Genomic DNA, 20,445 nt, shown 5'->3' with positions numbered 1-20,445 from the left:
AAGTGGTTTACAGCTGCAGTGCATACGTCTTGAGGACGGGGCGGCCCCGCTGGGAACTGGAGCTCATATCCTGACAGTGCTGCTGCTGATCTATGCTCTATACCGCTGAGCTACACGCGGAATGAAATCCCCCAACCCTGGCAGCTTTAGTGTCCAGGCTCCAGTCACTGAGCTCCATGGGAAATCGAGTTGCCAACCCCGGCAGGATGAGCGCTTACTGCTCTGCCCAGAGGACTGCGGAGCTGCCGGCTTCCAACGGACAAATCACGCTGTTGTTTCCCCTTTTGTGTCTGTAGAGGTCAATGGGGTCACACAGGCTCAAGAAAACAAATATGTATGTATACAGTCGTGTTGTTATTCAACATTCGAAAAAATATATATATATCAAAATGCAAAAGAAGAAAAAAAACACCGGCTCCTAACCGTTTCACCTGTTAAAAATGTTGTTTTAGGACTATTTTCACATTTTTACATTGTTTGATACTAATGAAAAGTTTCTTTTCTTTTTTGGTGCATTAAAAAAAAAATTCATATAAACAATATCAAAGTTGCAGCTAGACCTAATGTTTTACGTTTTAATTTAGAAGTTTAAAAGACATAAAATATCAAGTAAGATTCTCCAAGATTTTTCCTGAGCTTTCAATCTGATTTTTTTAATCTATTTTTACATTTTTAGCTCTGAGGCCTTTGATTTGTTGATGGAATGGTTTTTTTACAAATGGTTGAGTCATATGTTAAGGAGACATATTCACGTTTACACTTTAGTTTGGGTTATGACTTGAAAAGGTTCACATGCTCTAATGTTCAGTGAACACGTCAGTTTCCTGCAGCTCCTCTTTCACGGCCTCCGTCTGAAACACTTCCTGTCTCTTCAAGGCCCCTCCCTCCTGGCTCCACTGTGTTGTCATTGGTCAACCGCTTCCAGCGCGTATGGGAAGTTCTCTCGCTCTCGCTCTGCCCGGCGCGTGGTTTGGGGGCCGTGTCAGACCAGCTGCTGTGTGTTTAATGCGTTATGGGCTTATCGTGATGTCACGATGTTACAGGAAGGTCTGTCGGGGGAGGAGCTACAGAGAAAACCTATAACACACTAGAGGCAAGAGAAAAACTGAAGAAAGCAGAACATGTCTCCTTTAAACTAATGCCAGATGCAGATGAAAAAAAAAGATATGAATCTTCGTTCATTCAGAACTTTTAAAGCGCGAGGTCACAGATTGCCTCAAGGCGTATGGCAGAAATGATGTCAAACAACAATAACAGAGGAGTAAAACAATCTCTATCCTGAACGTTTTCTATTTTTGCATTTATAGAATTCCACTCCGTTGCATTTCAACATGACGGTCAGTCGAGCCTGTGTCGGATGTTTCCTCTAACAGCAGGAACTCATCGTCTCTTCCTTCCGTGTCTTCGCTCTATTGTCAAAGCACAAACAAGTTATAGAACCAAAATGACCTCAGACTCGTTTCCCCTGATATGTTTCACACACACAAACTCTCACATTGATGCCGCTCCGACATCGAGGATGCACGCGGCGGCGTGCCGTCTGTGCAGCGTGTGTGTGTGTGTGTGTGTGTGTGTGTGTGTGTGTGTCCGTGTGTGTGTGTGTGTGTGTGTGTGTCCGTGTGTCATTTCCTGTAACGTTGTTAGCATGTGCCTTCTGACTCCATGTGACGGGGGATGAAAGTACCGATACAGCAGCTCACATGAAAGAACAACAAGTCAGCGATGATCCGGAGATGAAATGTGACACAATGCAAACCCACACGATTCTTATATTAACTGGATCTTCTCTCTCTCCCTCTCCCCCCCCCGCCGCCGCCGCCTGGAACAACAGATCACTTGGGCATCGAGTTTATGGGTAAGGAAGCTTTTTTTTTCTGCATGAGTCATGACTGTAACATCACCTCACTGTCGTGGTGACGACCTGCTCACATACATTACATCATTAATGACACCCGGCGGACGTCATGCGTGGTCGCGCTTCATCACACGTGGCCTCGTTACATGACTTGAAGTGGAAACAACACGAGCCGTGGTGACTACAAACGGCGTGCGTGTGTGCACGTGCCTTCTTGTATTCACAGCCACACTGTTCCTCTTTTAAATATTAGCCATTGTCTTTATCGCTCGGCTCTATCTCCTTCTCTCTGCACGTTTGCTTTGTGCACCATCTCTTTCTTTCCTTCTCGTGCGCTCCCTCTTTTTCCCTTCTCCCTCAATTGCTTATGAGGTGTCCCCTCAGAATACCAATGTGCTGCAGTCTCCTTGGAAACAGTGCGAGTGGAGAGGGAGGCCGGTACAGTGAGGGAGGTTTTTATTTCCACGCTGTTGGCACTGTTTCCAAAATGCGTTTCTCATTAGTCCGCGTCTATGTGTGCACATGGTGGCACATGTTCAAAAGCCTGTTCCCGCAGTCCTTACTTTTCTCCTTGTGCGAGTCAGATTAGATCGTTCTGATGATTGTGTGTGTGTGTGTGTGGATTGCCGGCGGCTCCTCCTCGTCGTTGCCAAGCTCCCGTCTCTTGTTCCTGACTCCCCTCGCAGGCTCCGCGAGGTATCAGCTGAGGAGCGACAGTTAACGCCACGGAGGCTTGTCGTTAACCAGAGACCCCCTCATCCCCCCTCCCTCTCGCTCACAATCTGGGCCAGTTCCACGTGGACAGGCCGAGAAAAGCAATGGATCATTTTGGGGGAAATGGCCTTTCCCTGCCTCTACATTGTCAAAGTAAACATTTCTCAGGAACGAGAAAAACGTGCTTATTTCTCTGCCGCACCAACGCCGTCGCATCTGCAGTCAAACAGACAAAGCCCCCCCCCCCCCCCCCACACTTTTCTTTTTGTGCAAGAAACTTGCTGACACTTTGCAAACTTGGCAGTGACAGATGATCTTTTGCACAGAGCTATCTCTCAGGGTGTTTTTTCCCCATTTATATTCAGCGAGAGGTTTATTTTTTTCTATGCCTCTGCAACATTGTTCAGCGCACCACGTTCACGTCTCTCGTCCTCTCAGTGTCTTCAACCAGCACACAGACAGACCATCACATCCCACACTCGGCCCGGGTCTGTCCATGTAAAAATACAATACAATCAATCAAAATACAAAATAACTTAATATCCACTGTATGAATTGGGTTACTTAAACCCACAAGCCTTAATTTTTTCCTTTGTCAGCCATCGTCTGATATAATATCAGTCAGAGACACGTGAACGGACCATTTACAGGAGCTATGAAAGTATGAAGGGATTCTGCTGAGATAAATAACAATAATAATAATTAGGAAAACTTATTTTAATACTTGTTAGTCACATTAATAATGTTAATTGCTTGAAACCATGGCGACGGAAGAGAAAATGTTTAAAGCTCTAACTGAAATGTGTAATTTCAGTTCTGTCCGAGGTCACAGTTAAAGTGGGATTACAGTTCTCTATATGAGGGGGACAGAATATTAGTAACACCTCTGCTCACACTTGTATGTATATGTATATATATATATATCTCCAATATAATTGGATTGCATGAGAGCTAATACGAGACCTGCTGTGCCCACATTATTTTGATTCTGGGTTTAAACTAAATACTCTAATCCTGTGGTAGTTATTTTTCCACAGTCGCCCGTTGGCCTAGATGTGTGTGAGACTTACCCGCCCCCGTCCAGCAGAGTCAAGATTAGAAAAGAAGTGTGTGAAGGGTGAGATCTCTTCACCCACCCAGGGCTTCATTAAACACAGAATATATTACCACACGGTTCTCGGCTCATGTCTTCTCCTTCATACATGTTTTACAGTATATATATATTTGCTTGGCAATAGGAGGAGGTGGTAGTTATTATGTGGACTTCAATATTTCCTTTTCCATCAGAGGTCACTGAACTCTGATAGAAAATGCTCCACCTCGTTGTAAATCAACGTCGATCTTCTTTTAGAAAGATGGAAGAAGGTGTAGGTGGACACATTTGTGTTTGTGTGTGTGATTTTTTACATGTACTGTATATTACCAGCCGCCATCAGAGCGAGGGACGTATGTGTAGCTCACAGAAAAAGTTTTCATCCCACTCAGCTTGACTTTGACAACTTTGCTACGGAATTACATTGTGAGTGACAAACAACAGGCCTCTGCTGCCCGTATCAAAGGAAGAGAGAAGAGACGACTAACTGAGCAGAAGGAGACAGTCATCGGCGTGACAGAGTCAGAGGCAGCAAGTCTGAAAAATAGGAAATCCTGACACCGTTTGATCGAAGACTTCAGAGATTTTGTTTTCTGTGAATACGTTTTGGATTCCAGTAGCTGCAGCTTTGTTCTTTTCACTTCTCAATAAACTGCTGTCGGCGCTGCCAGAAACGTAGAATACAGTATTTTCCGAGGAGTCGCTCGTCAACGTCTGGAGATGTTGTACACGAATGTCTTTGGGGAGTTTCACCTTTTGTAAGATTCCCTGTCGTCCCGACTGCAGACACGTGAGACGGGTTGACTGGAGGGCAACTCACTGCCCTCGACTTAATCCTTTCTCCTAGTTGGAGTGATTCGTTTCATGGGTGTTTTTTTGGATTGCAGTGTATAAAAACAATCATTGGCCCTAAAAGAGTTTCAGAGAACCGTCCCTTCACCGCGGCCTCCGCATGTTCACAAAGCACAGAACTTTCAAGGCAAGGTTAAGAAATCAGACGTGTGAGGTGAAGTCAGGCTGACAAGACTGACAAAAGAATATATATATATATATATCTTCTAAATGTCTTTAAAGCCTCTTTTGTCAAGGCAGGTCTATTATTTAGGTTTTTCAACCTAGACTGCAGAACAGCTTCAGTTGGAATTCAGTCCTGCAGCTTGTGGAAAGTCAACATCAGAAATGGAGAAACCTTGACCCCATCTGAGTTCTCAAGAGCGACAGACTGTACATCTGACTCAATCTGCCCGGAGGCTGCGAATCTCAACAGAACCCGATACCTTATCGATCTGTGATTATGCTCTGCTGTGATTAAGGTTCAAACTATCTGTATCTTATATGCCAGTTTGTTTGTGTAGCAATCAGTCAAAACTGACCTTTCTAGTCCTTCGCCATTGCTCATCCGAACCCATGCGCTGTGACAACCTTGAGTCCATTCCAATGTGCTGCCACTAAACATTAAACTTTATCGCCCTCAAAGCAAAAGGCCCGATGTTTAATTCATAATTGTACAAATGCAACACAATTTAATCTTTAATCAAATCTCTGCAGCAGACCTTGACAGCATCGGTGCCTGTCAGCAGTCTGACTCATCCATATGTCCAAAACCGCCAGATGATTTTGCAGAGTGTAAACTCTGCAAGTGCCAGAATCTCGGGCTGAGCGTTGAGATCGCACATCCTTTAACAGGCAGTTGTGCTGGAGCGCTTCCAAGTGCAGACTCTCTCACCGGGGCCCGGAGGCACCGCACCTCAGGGGACCTGCAGCCGAAATGCCACGTCGGCCTGTCGCAAGACTCCGGTCAACGCCGTTCATGTCTGTGAGAGATTCTGTGTCCGCGCTGTCACTGACTTTCACACTGCGAGTGTTTGGGTGCGTTTCCGGTCTGGTGAACATCGACATATAAAGCTGGAGATTCCTGTATGAATTACTCGACATCCTCCCTATAAAAAACATTGGACACTAGCTTAAACGTTTAATTGACCCAATATTACAAAAACATTTATTCTCAAATTCCTTAGGTGGTATATTAAACATGTAGATGGTGAATTTCTACCTTTTAAATTACATTAAATTCATTTAGCAGATGCTTTTGTCAAAAGTGACTCACAATAAGAGCATTTAACCATGAAGATATTAGTCCAAAAAGTGCAAGAATCACGTGAGTACATAATCAAATAGGCAAAACGGCTTCAAGTGCTCCATATTTAAAAAAATGTTTTTTTATTGATTCGTGTGCTAAGGTTCAGTCTGAACAGGGGAATTTTCAGTCTGCGATGGAAAGGTGGCTCCGCCCCCTCGCAGTGAGGAAATAATAAGCCGTTTGGCAGCAACAAAGCGGGGCGGGCGGGGTGTAGGAAGGGCCGGGGTGTAGGACGTGCCGGGGTGTAGGACGGGCCGGGTTGTAGGACGGGCAGGGGTGTAGGACGGGCCGGGGTGTAGGACGGGCCGGGTTGTAGGGCGGGCAGGGGTGTAGGACGGGCCGGGTTGTAGGACGGGCCGGGGTGTAGGACGTGCCAGGGTGTAGGACGTGCCGGGGTGTAGGACGGGCAGGGGTGTAGGACGGGCAGGCGTGTAGGACGTGCCGGGGTGTAGGACGTGCCGGGGTGTAGGACGTGCCAGGGTGAAGGACGGGCCGGGTTGTAGGACGGGCCGGGGTGTAGGACGGGGTGTAGGACGAGCCAGGGTGAAGGACGGGCAGGGGTGTAGGACGGGCCGGGGTGAAGGACGGGCCGGGTTGTAGGACGGGCCGGGTTGTAGGACAGGCCAGGGTGAAGGACGTGCCGGGGTGTAGGACGGGCAGGGGTGTAGGACAGACCTGAGGTAGGCGAGCACCGGTGCCTTGATTCGGATCTTTTCTCTCTTATTTGTGATGTGTGATTTAGATTTCCTTATGGATACGGCAATGTGTTGTATCAGCACGTCAGCAAGCAATGTGTTTTACTTGCTTGGGCCTTTTGTCAAGAAATATGAGTCGTAAAGAGCCCACTAAAGGCAGTAAAAGTCTTAAGGCTTTAATCTTCATTGTATATAAGGCTGCTTCAAGGGTATTTCACCACTTATTCCGTCACTTATCGATTTGTCTTTCAGGCCAACACAACGCGGCTCGCTGCAAACACATTCTGAATACATAAGATTACCTGCATACACACCAGGGTCACAGGGACGCCTCTATACTGACGCTGCCCCCGCTTTCACTGTAAAATATTAATCATATTTTGTATAATGTTGCCCTGAATAAGTTAGCAACGGCGCTTTGTGTAGGGCAGAAGTGGAAATAAATAGAAGATGTGACCTCACTGCCCCGCAGTTGGAACATGAACATGCTTTCCACATGATTTATTCACATCCAGTGGGTGTGTTGGCTTTGTGCGTACAGCAGGTGTGTCCAGGCTGTATTCATGTGATTGTATCAGCTGATCAAACAAACCAAATTGTATGATCTCAGTGATTTGTGCTGTGGCGTGTTTGCTGGGCGTGGTCGTATCGAGTACGTGTTGATTACTGGAGCAGTCCGTAACGCAGATGATCGCTCTTTACGACTGTGGTGATCAGACGACGGCTCAGAAGGCACGAGAACGCCGCTCAGCAGAGCGTACACCTCCATCGAGGACCTCAGCAAACACTCACAGATATCAGTTTCCAAATCTCCCAAAGCTCCATGTCGCACAACAAAAGTTGGAGGTTCTCCCCCGGCCACCAGATCTAACGTCCAGTTGGAACGGGAGATGAGCAGCATGAACGTGCAGCTGACCTGGGATCTGCAGAAGTCATGTCCCCATGTGGACACTGACAGAACCTCAGTCGAACTCATGCCGTGAAGAACTGCGGTGGACTTGAGAGCAAAGTGAAGCTCTGTCCTGTATCAGCATGGTTCCTACTAAAGTGTATGAATGTGCGCTTGTGAATGTGCTCAAAGATGACAATCTCACTGTCTTTCATCTGAATCCCTAATGCAATCTTTTATTTCAAAGATAAAGGGTTTCCATCAGTGTTAAAGTCGCACATTTTCCACCTCAGCCAACCATAGAAAACACTTAAGTGAAGTGGAGGTTTCTTTTGTCCTTTGTGACCCGAGTCAAAATTGAACTTGGATGAAAACATTTATCTCTGCTCTCCTCCACCTGTTTTTGCCCCCATCATCTTTCTCCTCACATTAGAGCACCACTCCGACACACCTGACAAAATACATAGAGAAAATTCATTGTTTATAAATCCCCTCCAGAATGACACATAAAAGCCTCTTCTGATCTATCGCTCACGTGGGGAGGATGCGTCATCCGTCAATGTCCTCCACACAAATCACTGCTGCAAACAATGAAATACGACAAAAAAAGCGGTTTGGTTGGGTTTGGTTTGGTTTCCGGGTCAGTGATGTAATGGAAAAACTGCTGCAGTTGAATCAGGGAGACGGAGACCGTGGACGTCTTCAGAAGAAGACGAAGAGAGAAGCTCTTCATCAAAGGAACCTTCTAGATGAACACATTTTTTGGAGCGTTTGAGACGACTGATGTTGTAGTTTTTTGTCTTCCTTGGGTATAGACAGTACAAAGAGGAACTGTAAGAGTTTTACAAATTATGGTCCGTTTACTTCTCATTCATCCTGTGAAAAAGTTGTTTTAATTTGATTATAGAAGCCTTGACTTCTTCTACATCCCCTGGATTTTTTTATTATTTAAATTTTGCTTGATCCCATGTTCCATGCTGATAAAGACTGAGAGATAGAAACTCAGCAAACGGCTCATAATGAGATTTTATGATTAGTCCGTCAAACTACTGTTCATAAGCTCAAACTAAACTTTGACTCCAGACAGCTGTACATTGTGGCCCATGTGGCTCCGGAGAGAGCTGAGGAATTAACCACGTGGTTTGGGGTTATCTCCACTTGGACTGTGAGACTAAATAATTGGGGGAATTAGGTTTGAACGACATCGGCACTTATACCAGGCAGGACGGGTCTAATGAAGAAATACAGATAATAACCATCACCCAGCGTGACCCAGCAGAGACTAAATTCGAAATTTCAAGATATCTCGGACCTTGTCTGCATTGATTTTTTTTCACCCTGTTTAATTTTGAGTAGTCTCCCATCTTTATGGAAGTGAAAATATTAACTTGCTTGATTCTTAATGATGTAATGGGTACGGTAAGAACCCCTGGAATGATTCGGCACCTAAATAATTGACGATAAAGTAATAAGCTGTTCAATTTATCAAGGATGATGCAAAATACCTATCGACTTGCAAAATGTCTGTGCAAAATATATGATAGGCGGCTGTTATTATAAATCAGATCGGTCCGACGCTGTAACAGGAGAAACAAAAGGAGGGATCAGTGATTCCCAACAACATCCCACCTCCCCCATCTTGTTTCTTGTTAAAATGTTCTCCTTCCTTCTCCCCCGGCTGTCTCTCTCTGCCTCCCCTGCAGCCGACCTCTCGGAGGACAGACCCTCAGCTCCCTCTAATGATATAATTATAGCCAATGAGCCAATGTGATGACTCAGGCTGATTAACGGCATCAAAACAACGCCGGCCCCCGAAACATAACTTAGACATGCAGGGAAACAACGCAAGATGGGAAGATGCATTCACTAATAGGCTCCGTGACATCTGTTGTTTCAGGTGTTATGTACCACGCACCCCCGAGTACGATGGGCCGAGCTCGTGCTGAGAGATCCCTGGTTTGAATTCCCCGACAGGCTGCGGTTCTTGGCGTGGTCGTGAATTAGTAACGCTCTCCGTCATCCGCTGCTGTCAGGACGCCCTTGAGCAAGACGCAGTGGCTGAGGAGCTTGTGCTCGTATCCTGCAGGGATTTTTCTGAGCAGCGGTTAAGAACTTCATCTTCTTTGCATTAAAGTGGCTATTGGAACCCATCCCCAGCAAAAAATAAATAAATAATCATAATTTGTTTCAATTACCTCAACGTAGCACCCCAACACCTTGTCTCATCTCCATGCTCCTCCAAGGTCTGAGCGGCGCCGAACGCAACCTGATTGATCGCCTATTAATGTACGTGAAGGCAACTATGATTTACTTGTAGCAAACAAGACAGCTTCCATTTTTCTCCACTAATGACGTCCGTCCGCGCCATAACTCTTCTTGTCTCCGTGTATTCAAGCTCCATTACATGTGGCATCCATTTCAAAAGCAGTCAGTGTCTACCGGACCATTACTCGCCGTGGTGGAGCTGATGAAATGAGCTGACGGGCCGCGCGGTAACTAAGAATAGCAGCTGCTGCCGGAGAATTGTAAATAGTTTGTTTGTGTATTGTAAATGGGCTTTGGGTTGTTATTTTATTTCAGTTTTTATTTGGTTTATTTATCACCAAAGTAATTACACTTATACAGGATGGAAACTGGAAGGCAGATGCAGGAAACCCCCCCGAGAGCTGTTGGCTGGATGTTTGATGAAATTAAAATGGCTGTGTGGGCGCTGTAAACAACCACGTTAGAAAGTAACAGTGGATAAATACAAATCTCAAAACTATGTTTAATCCTGTTTTTGGCGGAATCGCTGGATAGTCTTAATTTTGTATTAACTCGATGAATATTGACTGTGCAAATTCCCACACATCGTTCTCTTCCTCCCTCTCTCTCCTGTCCTCTATGTCTCTCTAACACACATGTTGATGGATGTGTACACGATCTATGACTCTATATCCCAAGAGTTGTGTTGTTCAAATATTAATATGGCTCCTTCCTCTGTTTTGTTTCCCCACAGAGAGCAAAGAGGTGTACAAGAGACAGGTGCTGTCAATCACATTCATCGCCGTGACGATCAGCCTCCTGGGAACCCTGTGTATGGCCCTCTACTGCCGCAACAAGTGAGATGATGAACACACGGAAATATACGTGTAGATATACATCAAAACCATCGACTGTGTGTAGAAATAGACGTAGTCACCGGGTCCGGAAAGTGAAGCCAACCAGGGAGTTCCTGAAGCCTGTATTCTCTGTCCTGACCAGCAGAGGGCGACTCTATGAGAACACGGCTCTACTTCTCACTTGATTTATAACGTATAAAACATTTTCCTGAGAAGTTTATGGTTCAATCACTTCAGTCTTCTTCAATACATAATGTTCATTTTGTACATTATTGTTCATTTAGAGTAAAAATAGACAAAAAGGCAACAAATGGAATTGGAAATAGATTGACGGCTGGTACTATCCAATGGGTGCATGGTTGCAGGAGGCTCCGGGCGAGATCAAACCCCCGCCCCTACATCTGGTTGAAAAAAAACACCATGGCGCTGGTCAGAATACAATTAATAATTAATAATAGTAGTCTATATACAGTGTTTGTTTCAGAATTTCCCTGGTTCAGGTGAGAGACTGTTTAAGTGCTGCCCTCTTTTTTTGGGGTGAGGGCTCAGGTTGGGTTCAGATAAAGGTAAAGACAAAGGTTGGGTTCAGGTTAAGGTAAGGGAAAAGGACTGTCATTGGATATTTCACCCTTCTCTGAGATGGATCCATTTTTCCTTTCAAGCTCTGATCTGACTTATGGAATTTTCCCATGAATGCATTTACGGGTAAATTAGCCGCTGTGACATGTCATTTCCTCCCTGCTTCCGTTTGAACGAAAAGTTTCTCCAATGATATCCAAAGGTAATTTGGCGATAATATTTATGAGTAATCCGGCACATGTCCTAAAGTAAGCCAAACGTTTAGAGAGTATCTAGTAATAGGCCCTGACAAAATGCCCAGGGAGACATTTTGTTAATCTAGTGAAGGTCGGAGGAACATGTTGAGGTATCAAACATCTTGGTATTTGCGACAGTTTGTAAATCTCATTATGTGCACAAACATATTCATAGTCCATTATAACCCAAAGGTCACCTCATGTGGCTCCCTCCCTCCCTCTCTCTCTATGTGCATATTTGTTTACTGCATGCATTAATTGGAAAATGAATGTTCTCCATTCCATCCATCCTCAGCGAGATCCTGTGCTCTCTACAGGGAAGGGTCAAACATCCCGTATGTAACAGTCAGTCGGAGTCAGTCAGAGTTTATGGACCGTGCAGCGGGCTGTGATGGATGGCACTGTAATTCCATAGGCATCCCTCCATAATACAATGATGTGAGCGAGTGAGCAGCCTTGACAACAAGATAATCGGATCAAGCCGTGATGGACAGGCACTTTCAATGAATCCGTAATTGAGTCGGGGAACTAGCTCGTTCAATGGAAGGAGATACATGCAGATTGTGTTCAATGCAAACCGGAGTGACCTGAATGAAGATGAAGTCGATGGAACAATAAAAAAGGAGCCAAACAAACATGCAGCTAAATGACATACAAATGATTTTTTGGGGGCATTTCATGCTGCATCACGCAGAGCAATGTATTTGGAGAAAGGCGCTCTTTATTGGAATTTGGGTTGAAGTTTAAATCTATGTTTGGTGACACAAATCTACATTTAGGGAAAGACAAGGCGTGGAAAGAGTTTCAGGGCCAGACAGTCAAATTGTCTTGACTCTCTACATCAGTAAGTTCACTTCAGTCCAATCGACCGCATGTTTCACTTGCTAAACAACAGAATGAAAGCAAAAAGTCTCTCTGCTGACTGCAGCACTGAGCAGGGAAAAGCATCCGCAGAGAAGATACAAGGGAAGATGCCTTCAAAGAGCTTCAAAATCTCAACCAATGTCAAATGTAAAGACAGAATACACAGTTCAACATTCTTGTTAACTTATGTTTTTAGAGTCAGTCTACCTGGGTGAAGATTTTGGATGTAAACACCGACAATTGAAACATCTGAGTATCACCTCGATAACACGGGGAAAAGCCACAGAAAGGGTCCGTGGAGGCATCACTTTGAGGAGATCACGCTGGTTGGAAATAGTTGGGGATCATGTGAGTTTCTCGATAACGAAGCATAAATGTGTGCGCGGTACAAACAGTGGGGGATTCAAGATGACGGATGACACATCTCTCAACAAACAAAGAGTCTGATGGTGTTTTCTTTATTTATTTATTACTGCAGCAAAAGTTTACACTTTCATCATAAGAAGCAAGCATGTGCTTCTGCATCAAACAAAACATCCAGACTGTGCCAAGGTTTTACGAGAGAGATAACGGAGCTTTCTCATTAAGTAAACACTTTTCCAAAAGTAAAGCGGGTACGGAATGTCACGGCCCTCGTCTGAGGAGTAATAATTAAAGTGGACGGGAGCTTGGTGTGAGCCTGTTCGTAAACACTTCATTAGCATCACTGTGATTCAGTAGAGTCTCTGAGACGCTTCACGTTCTCTGTCTAATAACAACACATCCTCTGGCACGACAGAACTAAGTTGTGGTAGTTGACCTTTTCATCCACTTTATTGTAAGTGGTTGGGTAAGTGGGGGTCATAATGATTAAGAGCACAAAATGTAGACGAGTCAGAAAAATAAGGGTATTCCAATATCCTCTAACACGATTATCTGAAGACCTCTTGTCACGAGCAAGTGGCAGCCCACCGTGACGTCACCCGTTGGCTTGTGAGCGGCCGTTTTGATGTTGGCTTTTTTTGCAACTGGATGTAAAATTGGGGGTGTTGTCTGACATAGAGCTCGTCCACTGCGCGCCCACCTACACCTGCAACCATTGGATGGACCAGCTGTCAATCACAAACCCCAACACATATGGTGCTTTATCGTCCATTTGGCTCTAAATGGACCATAATTTACCAAATGAAAATCATGTATCGAAGAAGACGTGAAACTAGAGATTGAACCATAAACTCCTCAGGAAAATGTTTTACTGACGTTATGAATCAAGTCATTTTCTCATAGACTTCTATAGAAACAACCAGTGGAGTCGCCCTCTGCTGGTGATACCAGAAGATACAAGTTTCAGGCACTTCAGCATTGGCTTCATTTTCCCGACTGGGTGATTATGTCCTTTTTATTATACATTATATGGTCATGAGTCGTGCAAGATTAGGGTCAAATTAATATGTTAGGCCAGTCAATGACTTCGGTTTATTCAATGTCTTTGCAGTAAATGGTAATTCCGAGTACACCACTGTCACAAAAGCACATTTGAGAAACGAGTCTAGACTCATCAGAAATTATTAAAAGGAGTCAAAGGACAAACTTTAATCTGGAATAATAGTTTCTAGTTCTAAGCTTTTTCTTTTTATTCAGGCAGAAAAGGAGAAATATAGATAAAAGGCTCCTTTGGTCAATAGCTCACTTTCTTCTTCTTCTTTGTCCTCAAGGGCATGAGACTGGTAAAATGCTATTCTCCTCAGACGCTGACTCATTTTTAGATGAAAAATATGTAGGTTGCTGAGCCTGAAAAATAAGAAAAGAGAAAATCATGTAAACATTCCCCAATGTCCTTGGTAAGAACAACAACAGGACGTTATGAACATTTACAAAAGTAAAACAGGACACGGGACCATAAATGTGTCCTTCAGACGGATTTGTGTAGAACGTAATGTCGATTTTTATGACTATAGCAAACCTACAGGCTGTATTCTGGCATACAACTTTAATACTTGCTCTCAGAAATAGTCTGGCCATGGTTTTTGGCTTGCTTCCATTTACTGTACACCCATGGGCCAAAACATTTTGACCGCTCATGCCTGATATGCTGCTGGTCCTGCGCGTGATGCTAAAACAGCCTTGACCCGCCGAAGCATTGACTCTACAAGACAGGTGCCCTCCAGTGTCTGGCACCAAGAGGGTAGCTCCAGATCCTTTAAGTCCTGTACGATGTGAGCTGGAGCCGCCACAGATTGGACTTGCTCCAGCACATCCCCCAACGCGCTGTCCCGGATTCGCGGTCTGCTCCTCACTCGATGCTTCTGACCGGGAACATCCCACAAGCCCTTTCTGAGATTCTCTGACTCAGTAGTCTGACTGTTACAGTTTAGCCACTGTCAAAGTCGCTCACGTCCGCCCATCTTTCCCCCACATCCAACACTCTGACTACAAGAAGCTACAGTCACGTACCATCTAATCTATCCCAGACCTTGACATGTGGCGTTTTTAATAAACGTCTATTCCTTTTATCTGTGAGGGGCCATTAGGTTTAAGATCCATACATTCAGTAATGTCCTGTACTTTCTTATGAACTTTATAACTTAGCTGACAACTAATATTGAGGACCACTGGACTTTTAACAGTACATGAGTACCGTTTAGGGTAAATATTGTCCTACTAACCTCTAGTTTGTAGTTATCAGCCCGTATTTTGAATCATTATGAGAAGTTGTATTCTTCATTTGAGAGCTCAATGTGATGCTAGAGGAGGATTTTGTGAAGTGGAAGCAACTGAGGAAGGTTAAAGTCTTTCGGTGCACTTGTGCCAGCAGATGCTTTATTCAAATACTTCCATCGCGCAGTTTAGCAACTGACACTCGATGACTTGATAGTCATTGAAATCTCATCGGCTGGGATGAAAACCTTCGGAAAGGATTCGCAGTGATTTGTCTGATGGTAGTCGATGCTCTTCTAAAGTAAATTCAAATTTTGCTAAGTCCTTTTCCTTTCTGTTCAGGAGGCGCAGGGAGAAGCTCCAGTCCCATCTGAAAGAGAGTCGCAGTCTGAAGAACTATTCTGCCAACTCTCAGAATGCCCTGGATGCCAAGACGAGGGTCCCGAGCGCCAACCTGCAAATGCACGAGGTGACCACCGCCGTTTCTCCTTTTCCGTCTTGACACAGTGACAAAGTTTTGATGTGTGTAGCTCAGGATGCTCCCATTTCTATACTTTCTATTAAATACTAGTTCAATGATTTAATGTTTAGAACACATGACTGTTGACATTAGCTTGAGACAGACATGACGAAATATCAGCAAGACTCAAAAGAGTAGGATGCCGTCCATCCATCCATCCATTTTCTTCCGCTTATCTGGGATCGGGTCGTGGAGGCAGCCGGCTAAACAAGGAGTTCCAGACGTCCCTCTCCCCGGCCACACTTCCCAGCTCCCCCTGGAGGATCCCAAGGTGTTCCAAGGCCAGATGGGATATGTAGTCCCTCCAGCCCAGAGTTCTGGGTCCACGTCTTGGTCTCCTCCCAGTTGACCGTGCCCAACAAACCTCCAAAGGAAGGCGCCCAGGTGGCATCCTGCCAAGATGCCCAGACCATCTCAACTGACCCCTTCCGATGTGAAGGAGCAGAGGCTCTACTCTGAGCCCACTCCGGCTGTCGGAACTCCCCCACCTTATCTCCAAGGTTGAGTCCAGCCACCCTTACGGAGGAAGCTCATTTCAGCAGCTTCTATTTGTGATCTCGTTCTTTCGTTCACAACCCAGAGCTCATGACCAAGTGTGAGGGTTGGAACGTAGATTATGGCTTGGCTCCTCTTCACCACAGAAGACCAGGGAGATGGACAGGCGTTGAGAGTTCTATCATTTTTATCAGTATAAGGATACAGGTCATCCAAGTTTCTCGCTTTCATCACAAACGTAAAATACGATGTTGCTAGAGTCACCAAACATCTAAGATTAGATGTCTGGCAGCACCGCCCCGGAGGAGATTACGACAAATCAGTCATATACAGTACAAACACATTTACACCTCAGGGTGTTTGCATCTGTGACTGAATTCATCAACCCTCTGTAGTTTTTGCTGCACATGAATCGGTATGCACTCCCGTCTCCACCTGGCCGCTCGCATCAGGCTCATTCAGTGGTTTGGGAGCGTGGTGCTGGCTATAGCAATGTCATTCATCATCATCTCAGCACTTTGTCATCACATCTCTCCCAGAAGTGCATCTCAAAGTGGCCGGCATTGGAAAACATCACCTCAATTGGAATGTCAGTCAAATCCACATCTGCCATTACCTAAGGGCAAATTGTGTGTATGACTGCTTGTGTTTGTATTTGTGCACAGTTATGTAGAAATTGAAAATCTTTTTTTTTTTTTACATGCCAATCATGTTAGTTACCTATCTACACTACACAGGTTTGACGAGAGGCTTTATTGAATAAATTGTGTGTTTCCTCCGAGGGCATGATTTAAATTTACAACGAGGCAAAGCACGTGTGCTGCACTGTTTACGTGAGGGACTCTCTGTCCATCATCACCACAGTAATATGCACAAGATGGAAAAACGACAGTGCGGGATAAGCACAGAAATTCAAATGATTGGTTGATCATCGGGGATGCATCTGAGATCCGATCACTCACACTGCATCCAAACGTCCAAACATCTGGGGACACATGGAAGGACGTCGACCTCCTCTGGACCATGACAGTTTCATCATTAACTGATAAATATTTGTATACCTCTTCCAGAACTTGCTCTGTCACAATATTAACTTTTTATATTATTTCATCGTGGAGCTGCATTCACTCATCCCTTCCTTTGCACTCTTTGTCGTCTGTCACTGAGTTAAAAGGAAAAAAGAAAACGGCGCCGTGGGTCTTTGCAAACAGCAGTGATGTAGCTTTGTGTTTATTTGCATACAGAGCGTGGAAGTGAGATCAGATCACAATCACTCGAGGGGAATATGGAGATGCATGTTAATGGCAGGTATGAACGGGGCTGCAGACATAATTAGGAGTCAGAGTGGCAGCTTGTGAAACAGCTGAACATCAGTCCACGGCCCAATTTACCTGATTTGTCCCGATTGTGCTCATTATTATAAGAGCAAAGCCCATAGACATTAGTGCTGGTTGTTTGATGAAACGAAATCTGGTTACATTAAGTTTCAAATGGGAAATTTGCGTGACATATTTCTCAATATGAAAAGTTATCTTTGAGACAGTCCGTGCTTCACTCTGATACCAGGGACCACTGCCACCAACAGTCGACACCCGTTGAGACAGTCGTTTCTATTTTAGTGTGATCTCATACTGTATGTTACTGTACAGACACAGGAGTGCTGTCAAATTTCTTATCCTCCAAAAATATCAAACTATCCCTATAGATCCTGAAAGTCTGTCGGACGTGGATATGAAGTGACGCGGGAGGATCACAACGCTGATTGGCTTTCTCAAAATGGCGCCACGTGGATTTTTCGCTCGAGAAATTTCAACTCGAACGAGCGAAGCCAATGACACGAATTTCACGTCTTCATGGAATTCACATAGTCCAGTGGGAGTGACACGAAATCTGTGTCTACTCGGGTCTTTGCATTGACTTTGTATTTAATTTCATCGTGCAGAAAATTTGCGTCGTGCTAAGCTCACACAACCATGGCAATATTATTCAAGATAGCAGTTGAACAACAGATGCAAAACGTGAACTGTAATAGATAGATAGATAGAAAACAATAATAGATATTCACTGGAGTTTAAACGAAAAAAATGAATCTGGAGGTCAATAACAAACTTATTTCAACTTGCTTAAATGAAAGAATTTTCCTACAAAAACATGAACCAGCTTTTTGATTCCCATGGACATATTTTGTATTATTATGCTGTATGACATGGTTCAATGCCTAAACTACAATCAACAGGTCCCAGACGTAAAATAGTCTGAATGGAGCAGCACTCCATGTACCCCTGTCAACTTTAATATATAGATTCATAGACACTAAAGCATCGGGACATTGTTGCCTGAGGATCTGTGCCTGAGTTTTAGTTCACCTGGGGTTCAGATATTTAAGATATGGCTCGGAGACAGGGATAACCAAGGCTTGAAAGCAATTTGTGAAATGTGGAGTTGGTGAAGACGACGTGTCAGGTGTGCCTCCTCGTATTACCCTCAAGCCGAGCGCCCTGCCAAACAAACTGACTTCCCCAACGCAGAGAAGATCAAGGGAATGGCAGCAATCCAGCCTTCTACATGGATTTGGATCTCATAGACCGTAAAATTGGAAATGATCTCATCAAAGTGATGCACCTGTTGAAGATGTGGTGTAATTATACCTCACCGAATGTGAGCAGAAAAGAGCAAATGCGTTATTTTGGTGTAGAAGAGTGACATATAACGGAGGAATTGTTGCAGATTGTGCAGAACATTTTCGAAGAACATTGTACTTCGGCTCAGTTTCAACTTGAAAGCAAGTTATGTTCCCTGCCCCTATGTTCCCTCACCCTATGTTCCCTCACCCTATGTTCCCTCAGCCTATGTTCCCTCACCCTATGTTCCCTGCCCCTATGTTCCCTCACCCTATGTTCCCTCACCCTATGTTCCCTCAGCCTATGTTCCCTCACCCTATGTTCCCTGCCCCTATGTTCCCTCACCCTATGTTCCCTCAGCCTATGTTCCCTCACCCTATGTTCCCTGCCCTTATGTTCCTGAACCCTATGTTCCCTCCGTCCTATGTTCCCTCACCCTATGTTCCCTGCCCCTATGTTCCTGAACCCTATGTTCCCTCACCCTGTTTTCCCTCAGCCTGTGTTCCTGAACCCTATGTTCCTGAACCCTATGTTCCCTCACCCTATGTTCCCTCAGTCCTATGTTCCCTCACCCTATGTTCCCTCAGCCTATGTTCCCTCACCCTATGTTCCCTGCCCCTATGTTCCTGAACCCTATGTTCCCTCACCCTGTGTTCCCTCAGCCTGTGTTCCTGAACCCTATGTTCCTGAACCCTATGTTCCCTCACCCTATGTTCCCTCAGTCCTATGTTCCCTCACCCTGTTTTCCCTCAGCCTGTGTTCCTGAACCCTATGTTCCTGAACCCTATGTTCCTGAACCCTATGTTCCTGAACCCTATGTTCCCTCAGCCTGTGTTCCTGAACCCTATGTTCCTGAACCCTATGTTCCCTGCCCATATGTTCCCTCACCCTGTTTTCCCTCAGCCTGTGTTCCTGAACCCTATGTTCCTGAACCCTATGTTCCTGAACCCTATGTTCCCTCAGTCCTATGTTCCTGAACCCTATGTTCCTGAACCCTATGTTCCTGAACTCTATGTTCCTGAACCCTATGTTCCCTCAGTCCTATGTTCTCTCAGCCTAACCCTAACCGAGGACCTAATTTTGATGTGGGAGAAATTTCATAGAAATGAGGGAACACAGGGCTGACTCCATGACAACTTTACCTAAAATGGCAGAAACCATGTTTGAGAAACATGTTATGTGTCCTGGCTGGCGTGAGTCGGTTGTGAGGATGAATTTCTCTTGTCTTATTAGAGCCTCATCGTTAATTAAACCCCTGTTTCATTTCACCTTATCTAACTGCAATTACAATCATTTTATTGCATTCAAGCACACGCACTTGTAGACAAACTCCTCGTCGTATCACATGAGCCATTAAAAAAAAAAACAGCGGAACTTTCCAGCGGTGGCCAGCTCCAGACAACTGCACCTCTGATTAGCACCGAAGGGCCATTTAATGGAAGTATTTGATTATGCAGTGAACTGGAGAGCGGCGCTGGAATGAGCCCGTCTCTCTCCATCAATCAGCTTTCTAACATCCTATCGTGAATTCCACAGGTGTTCCATCCAGTCCGTCTGTCAGCGCCGCATAATTAAACCTGCTCCGGCTTCCTCCATCACCAACAGGACTTTGTGCCTGCTCTGCTAAACTTAGGCCTGAGCGTGTAGTACCTGTGTGTGTGTGTGTGTGTGTGTGTGTGTGTGTGTGTGTGTGTGTGTAGCTGTGTGTGTTTCTATTGCTCTGTCGCTGTACAAATCATAAAAAATCATCTCCTGGTTCCCTCCGAATTGCCTGTCAGTGTTAAAAGACCTTAGTGCCAGAGGCATACGGTGCTATGCTAGTCCCTATCTCAAAGATTAAAACATCCATTACAGTACACACACACACACACACACCTATCCATTAATATACGTCATTACGCACCCTTTGCCCCACTTGGCATGAAACCACCGTCAAAGCGATGATTACTTTTGCCCGTTGCATCTGCGCATGTTTATGCAGCTCAGGAGCCGAGTTTCTTTGCCCG

The 20,445-nt window shown here is 44.9% G+C and overlaps 1 protein-coding gene across 4 annotated transcripts in view; it reads left to right on the top strand.

Moving 5' to 3' along the window:
• LOC118283920 (pro-neuregulin-3, membrane-bound isoform) overlaps positions 1–20,445 on the top strand; it is a 263,337-nt gene that overhangs the window by 231,806 nt on the left and 11,086 nt on the right. For 3 of the 4 annotated variants that reach the window (XM_035606367.2, XM_035606366.2, XM_035606365.2), the window contains 3 exons: positions 1,832–1,855; positions 10,385–10,487; positions 15,146–15,272. In XM_035606367.2, coding sequence (XP_035462260.1) covers positions 1,832–1,855; positions 10,385–10,487; positions 15,146–15,272 — 254 coding nt within the window. The remainder of the gene's footprint in view (positions 1–1,831; positions 1,856–10,384; positions 10,488–15,145; positions 15,273–20,445) is intronic. The other variant, XM_047335184.1, reaches the window with a different exon arrangement.

The sequence above is a fragment of the Scophthalmus maximus genome, chromosome 10 (assembly GCF_022379125.1).
Source record: "Scophthalmus maximus strain ysfricsl-2021 chromosome 10, ASM2237912v1, whole genome shotgun sequence".
Lineage (NCBI taxonomy): Eukaryota > Metazoa > Chordata > Actinopteri > Pleuronectiformes > Scophthalmidae > Scophthalmus > Scophthalmus maximus.
This window is presented reverse-complemented; position numbering and strand designations above follow the sequence as displayed.